The sequence below is a fragment of the Varanus komodoensis genome, unplaced genomic scaffold, assembly GCF_004798865.1.
Source record: "Varanus komodoensis strain SLA01 unplaced genomic scaffold, ASM479886v1 scaffold4, whole genome shotgun sequence".
Lineage (NCBI taxonomy): Eukaryota > Metazoa > Chordata > Lepidosauria > Squamata > Varanidae > Varanus > Varanus komodoensis.
This window is the reverse complement of record NW_025335941.1, coordinates 11,830,147-11,837,891: the sequence shown is the minus strand read 5'-3', so window position 1 is coordinate 11,837,891 and position 7,745 is coordinate 11,830,147. Positions and strand designations below refer to the sequence as shown.

The 7,745-nt window shown below is 40.0% G+C and overlaps 1 protein-coding gene across 1 annotated transcript in view; it reads right to left on the bottom strand.

The window, feature by feature from the left end:
• Positions 1 to 7,745, bottom strand: part of DSCAM (DS cell adhesion molecule) — a 377,225-nt gene that overhangs the window by 131,542 nt on the left and 237,938 nt on the right. Inside the window, exon 11 of the mRNA XM_044441999.1 lies at positions 6,724 to 6,897. Coding sequence (XP_044297934.1) covers positions 6,724 to 6,897 — 174 coding nt within the window. The remainder of the gene's footprint in view (positions 1 to 6,723; positions 6,898 to 7,745) is intronic.

The following is a 7,745-nucleotide window of genomic DNA, read 5'->3' as shown; positions in this document are numbered from 1 at the left end:
TTGGGAGATCCAATCACTTGGGCTGACACTACTGGTGTTACGCTAAGGGTCCTTTACACATGTGCAGCATTGGATACCGTCCTTTGGGTGTATCATGTGTCCAAGTAAATGTTCCAAGGGGCCATTTCTGCCATCAGAACCTCTGGGAAGCATCAGATATTACTTCTGGCTATTATTAATTTTTTGCAACCAATTATTTCTTTGAAATGTCAATTTATCATCGAATTCATTGGTTGCTGAAAATAACTGTGGCTTGGAAATGTTACCTTGGCTTGCCACAGGAGTTGTTGCAACAGGAACTTAAGCAGGTGAACCACATTTTAGGTATTACAGGGAAGGGATAATGCTTGTTCAAGGATTTCTTTACAGAATTTGTTTTCTGCACATGCGCACATGCGTTCCTACACAGTTATTAAATGTCAGTGCTATACTTAGGGAAGTGAAAAGGCAAAAGCAGTCTTTCTCGAAAGGCCTACAACTGAAACATTTTAATTACATGGTTATACCCTACCTATTTCTTCCAAAAAGCCACACCTTTTTAAGGCTTGTCTCACCAGACTTGATGCTCTCCATAGACTGTGCTTTGGCAGTACAGGGCACAAGGAAGGGAGGTGTGAGCTGTGCTGAAAATCAAGGGCAGGCAGTAGACTTCTAGTCCACATGGGAGCCATGTTATCTTCCCTGCAGCATTTCTGTCCCCTTATAATTGGATGTATGTGGAGAAAGGTGGTGCTTGTTGGTTGTGGTGGGAGAAAAGTGGGATTCATAAATGAAAACTATCCTTAAGTGCTGATAAACAATTCTTAAAGTTTGCATACACTGCAGGGATCCAGAAGATGGAATAAAATTGGAAAGGAGGAAAAATTGAGAATTGTTGCTCTAGCAAAGGGACGGCCAAAAGGAGTGAGGATAACCCAAACCTCTGGAAGGCAAGAAGTCCCATTATCCCTCACTATTAGCTCTGCTGGCTGGGTCGCATGGGAAGGCCCACGTTCCCCTTTACTAGGACTGCCCTCCCTCTAGTAGTGCTGCCTTCTGAGAGTGCCTCTGCCTGCCTGCCCATACAAGATTCATTGTATGTAACATGCAACACATTTGTATAACTGCTAAGTGGTCTGACCCATTATTTTCTCCACACAAGTGAATAGGTCCCTGCTTGGGACACATTTGTAGTCTGACCCATTGACCCCAGACAGTCCTGCCACGGTCTGGTAGACCCCATCCATAGGCTACCCCAGGTTCCTGAGTTCTACCCTAACTCTACTCAGGGACCTGTTCCTCATTGAACAGAGGAAACTGCCTTATACAAAGTTCAAGCATGGGTCCATCTAGCTCCATAATGTTTACACTGACTGGCAGTGGCTTTCCAGGGTTTCAAGCAGGAGTCTTTCCAAGCTCTAACTGGAGATGCTGGGAATTTAACTTGCATGCAAAGCAGTATTTAAGTCTGCATGCAAAGCAGCTGTTCTACCATTGAGCTATAGTTCTTCCTCTGTGCTCCTAAGTTCAAAAAGGCAAGATGAAAGAACTATGACTTCAAGTCTACAGCGTACAAGGGCATTGTCTAAGGCAGTCCTGGACATTGTACGGCCTGTGGACCACATCCAGCCCGATGGCTGACCCTGACTGGCCCGCATGAGGTCACTGGCAAATTAAAAGTCAATGCAAATATATATTGTCATAATAGAGATGCAAGCAATACAACTGCACTGCTTTTATTTTGAAGGATCTGCTAAATTGAATTGAATGTATTGCTTTTCATGTAATGTTAACGTTAATGTTTTTGTGAATATTCATTAAATAGTGTTGTTCTGTGCTCCACATTTTCATTGTATCATTGTAATGTTTCATTTACTGTTTTTATAGAGATATATATTGAGCAGAGCTCTAAGTGTATTGGACTGGCCCTTAACAACTGTCAAAGTTTCTCATGTGGCCCCATAGGAAAATTAATTGCCCACCCCTGGTCTAAGGGCTTCTCATATTATGAACTGTTTGCAGAAGCCCATATTCATGTAAACACAAGAATGCCCCGCATGTGTGTTTGTATAGATTGATAGATGGACATTTCCTATATTTGATGAAGGCCTCATTTAAACTGACTTGAGATAGTTGTAATTATCTTCATGTTTAAAATACGAAAAAATAGAATGACAAAGAAACACAACTTGCCAGTGTAACCTTGTTAGGCAAGCTCATTTTGTGCCTGGCAAACAACTTCTCTTGATGATTTATCAGGACAACAAAGCTTAAAAATTTGAAAATGCAGATTCCACTTAAGTAGAGGACAAGTTATATGGCACTAGGATTTTTTTTAATTACTTAATGGAATTATATCTGGCCTTTTATTTGCAGGAGTTGACCAATAAAGTCAATGTTTTGGAAAGCAGCAACAACTAGGTATTTATGACTAGCTGCCAACATGAAAATTATTTAAAACAAATAAAGCCATTTTAAAATAAGACTTTAAAATTGTAAATAACAACTTACTTTAAAAAAAGTGTAAAGAAACTAATTTCACTTCTTCATCTCCTGAAAATTGTTACATCCAGCCAAAGTGCAAGCTCTTGCTTCTTGAAAGTTTGGAATGCTCTGTTGCTGTTTCTCTTACTCAAGTTCCCATGTGCAAAGACACAGGGCAGATTGGACTATTCTTATGTGATAGTGGAATTAAGACCAAATGACAATCCATATTTTTCAACAAAACACAAAAAATAAAGTTTTTAAATTTAACTTGTTTTTTTTAATGGAAATTCAGATATTTTCACTTGATGGAAATAAATTGTTCTTGCCTGTCTAGTAACTATCAAACTATTAAACCTTGCTTGGACCTAGAAGTGAACCATATTCATGAGACTGGGTCAAGAGTGAGTGAAATAGAAAGCAGCAATGCTGAAGAGAGAGAGAAGATGGGTCATAAGAAAGAATCTATATGGGAATAGTTTGAAGATGTTCAAAGACAAAGTCTGTTTGCAAGAATGAAATAGGATGAATATTACTCTATGTAGTTGTACATGAACATGGTTTAGTGGTTAGATTCAGTAAACCCTTGCAAAAAAAAAAAAAAAAACCCTAGGGAAAACATTTAAATAAACATTCTTGCTGATTTAAGCCAATCCACCCTGCGTAAACATTCTCAGAAGATGCCCCACTTAGAGGCGGGAAGGAGCCCCTCAGTCCATTATGAGTAATCAGTTCTGCATTTATAACAATCTTATTTTAAAGTGCAAGACTTATTGAGCTGGTCACAAGTTGTCAGCAGATGTTGCTGGTTGCTGGTGGCTGGTGGCTTGCAGGATGGGAGTTGTTGATCTTTACATGCATCTTTTCAGGGTAGTAAATTGCTTTCTGGATTTCATGACCTGAATTGTACTTAATCCACAGTCATTTCTCAGTCGCTCTAACCTAGTAAAGTTTGCCCTGAAAGCCCCCAATGATTAAGGAAAGCAAAGGGATGGGGGCAGCTTCCAAGCATGTTAGAAAATATCTGTCAATCATTGTGCATGTCTGAGAACTATATTTCTTTCTAACCTTGTCACCCGGCAAGCACTGCCTGTAGCTCTTCTCCTCCCTTATCTTATTCCGAGATGCAGTTAGAGACTGACCTTGCAGAGCTGTGCAATCACATTATGTGGGATCAATTAATGGCTAGCAGAGTGAGTCACACTGTGAGGGAGCTTGAGGCTTGCATTGCATCTAGTAGTACAGATATCCCTCAGGACTAGAACAGAAAAGCCAATATGTGAGGCAGGGGGTAGGGTGTTGGGGGAAGCAAGGAAAACAGGAGGGGAGAACACTACAATGAAACAGGAAAGCAAAGAGTAGAACAAAGGCGAGAACAAAGGCAAAAGTGTGAATAAAAATATCTAAAGCACCACACGGGTGCTTATTACTATGGCCTATTAAACACCACTCCTATAATGTTACATATTGAACTCCAGACTGCGTTAAGTGTGTGTGTGTGGCTACAGACGTCCTGCCATACAAACAGTATACCTCTGCGTGCTTTACAAATGCAAAATTGGAAGTGTGGGCATGGTGAAGGAAGGAAGAAGAGGAGGGGCGGCATGCATGTATATGTTTGTTATCTTGGAACCAGAGGAGCTTTCATTAGATTCAAACAGTAACTGACTCTCCGGAGAGGTCCCCTGCTCTTATTTGATAAGGGATGCTCTTTTATCATACATGAAACTGCATGGCATGATCAGACAAAGACTGTGTATAGCTGTCAACCAGGGAGAAGCCAGGGGTTTTTTAATCTTATTTTTTGTACCTGATTTGCAAAAGACCCTTCATTGCTACTAGTCTGCAACTGCCCTGGTGAAGAGAGGTGGACCTTAGAAAACTGGTGTTCATCCTGCTTTCTGAAAGGCAGAAATTCCTAATATTTCTCCCTTATCCATTAAATTTTCCAGAATTAATCAGAACAAAAGATTCCTCATATTTTTATCCTGTGGTGCATCACTAAAGACCACAACTCAAATGATGATATGTATGCCAGGAAATGCCAGTGTCGCATCTTTAATGATGCCCTCATATTCTGTAATACTTCTGATTCAGGTTCCCTTTCCCTACTCTTTTACCACGTTCATGTGCCACTTTTTTTCCATGATGAAACTCATCAGGACAGGAATGTGGGGTGCCCTGGTGATCTCCCACTTAGTGATGCCACTGTTAAGACCCAGCTCTGCAAGGCTCCAGAAAGCTGAGCTTAAGTTAGAGACAAAGCAGCAATGTGAAATGGTTCCAAAAAGGGTGACTGTGATTTGAAGATGTAGTAACAGAGCATGGTTTTCAGGTCATGAGAAGTAAGAGTTGAACTGGAAGTAAGAGTTATTCTGCACTAGCCCAGTTGCACCTACTCTGCCCTGTTCTGCATTCAGCTATTTAAGAAAAAGTGCTGGCAAAGAGTCATAGGAGGACAACACAGACAGTGGGTGGTATGGACAAAACATTCTTTGAAGGAACAGGGTGTATATCAGTCTGGCTAAGATAATATGATAACTCTCATAATGAAGGGCTATCACACAGAAGCAGGTGAACACTTGTTTTCATTGCCAGAGAGGGCAGGCCTTGATCTTATGTGATGTATGCATTCAATCAATTTATAGATTACTTGGTCATACCAATAGTGACATCTTGCAATAATTTTCAAGATAAACATTTAAAATGTTCATGCAATGTTTAAAAATTCAAAATATCTCAGGTAAAATATTTAAAATCCAAAGTCAGGACAAATAACCAATTAAGCAGCAGAATCAAGTAATGAAGGCTCTATTTATGTTGCTAACATAACTTGCTAATAACACAATAACACTACCTTAGGAATTGTTTCTAACTCATGTGCTCAGTTAATCAAATAAAAGAGCCACCCTTAGCAAAACCTTCAAAAGCTTGCATTCTTCCACGCATGAGGTTAATTGCCTGTAGGCCTCGTAATGATGGAAGAAGCTGTAGTTAACACTGCGGCTGGTCAAAATCTGGCTGGCATACTGAATGGATGATGGCTCCATGTCTCATGACACCAGGGATCCACTGAAGACTCCCTTGCACATATTTTCTGCAGGCAAATGTGCAGGAACACAAGACTAATCCACCGGTAAAAGAATACTAGAGAGCAGCTTCTTTTAAGAGGTTTCAAGACTTCATCAGGGACATTTGGAAACTAGCGAAGTAGGCAGCCTTATTTTCTTCTCTCAAGAATGATAAACGTATCATTGATGGAGTTTCTTTTGCAACTGATTAAAATCTCATGTTATAACTGGAAAGATGAAACAAAATCTTAATAAATATTAAGAAGGGAGTAAAAACGTCCCTTCAATGGCACCTCACCACAACATTGGTAGCAAATCACTTATGTTATCTGGTTCTAAATTATACAGTACAGTGTACATGAAGAACTAGAGTCCAAACATATATCAAGGAAAGCTCTGATACATGTATTTTTGTTGAACTTGAAAAGATGTGTGATCATGAGGGAGCTAGCCATCCCCCTGCCCCCTGTGCCCATTTTGAACTGCAACCTCCAGATGAATGATTTGGTTCTGAATGACTTAACTAAGGTGCAATTGATTCAGGCTATTGGTTAAAGGAATCAGTTTGCACAGTGACTGAAATAAGGCATCCTGACACCATGCAGGCGACGAGACTGTAATTATGGAGAAGTGCAGAACTCAGTTAAAATCATAAGCATCTTATGTGTCATCTTAAAGCCCTGAGCAATCATCTGAACTAAGTTTCAGTCTGAATTTATCAGCAATACAAAACAGTCTCATTGAACTCTAGCGAGTTTCCAAATGCAAGCACCTGTCCAACAAACTCACTAGCATTACAGACATACATGGCAGACAAAGTTAACTCTTCCTCTCTTGTCCAAATGAACAGCCCAGCTCTTTCTGTTGGCATGACATGAAAGGTAATATGGTTTGAGTGCTGGGCTGGGACTTGGGAGATCCAGGTTCTAGTTCCCGCTTGGCCATGAAGCTCACTGCTTGACTTTGGGTCAATGACTGACTCTCAGCCTGATGTACTTCAAAGGGCTTTTGTGAAGATAAAAGGGAGAGGACCACATAAGTCACCATGGATTTCTTGCAAAAGGTGGGAGATCAATGTAATCATAAAGAAAGCCTCCATGTGAATGCATAATATTGTTTTAATACAGAAGATGACAGATACGCCTTTGCAACTTAATAGTTATTACTTGGATCAGGAAGAAATTCTTACTTTTAACAGTGAGGTACATGGACTTGCTGACGTCAGCCCCCACATCATTGCTGACCTTGCAGAGGTAGTATCCGCTATCTTCCTCCAGTACATGCTTGATCAACAAGGAGCCATTGGTGAGAAGCTGGATACGACCATTCAAGGCAATAGGCTGGAACTGGGGGACTCCAGCACCTATCATGAGAATAAAAGATGAATCAGGAGTTAAGAAGGCTGTAAAAAAGTCAACACAGAATTAATTGATGGTTATGATGGAAGCAACTAAAGTTATCTAGATCTTTTAGACTTCATATATTGTTGTACAGTTGGGTGTGTCTTCAGGAAAAACACACACATGAAATTTTATGGCAATATATGGCTCATCTAGGATAGTAAAGGGATTTCTTCTAGTAGCTGAAATAATCAACATGCCATGCATATGCAAAATGATAAAGGGAATAAACAGGTTAAAAAGATACCTGGGTTAAAATCTATATTTATTCTACAGTTCAGTGGCTGTGAAATTATTGAAAATTAATGCTTGACCATTCCTTGATGCCAAAGAAATGAGCGGTGGAGGGATACTGAGCCAAGCATGAATCACAGAAAGCTTTGTTCATTAAGTGCAGAATCACAGCAAAAAATGCCATGATATGTTGGTCCTTGAAACGATCTGAAATTTGATAAATGCATGATTGTTTGGTAGTCTGGTTAGTCTAGGGCAGTCCTATACAAGCACTGACTGGGACTAACAATATTGGCCATCTAGCACATCTCTAGGGCACTAGCTTGGGAAGGCCACTTTGCAAAGTGCTTTGATGTGTATAGCCAAGGGAAAGAGGCTGTATTTATGTTTGTGGTATGCACACACACATTATGAAATTGAAGTACACTTGTCCATGAGCCTGGCACATTAAGAGATGTAAATGCATCACTGATCTCAGAATAATATAGGATATCAGGCTAATGAATGTTGTCTCGACAGTGCCCACTAGCCATTGAAATTAATTTCAAAACTACATAAATAAGGAGAGAAAAGCTTA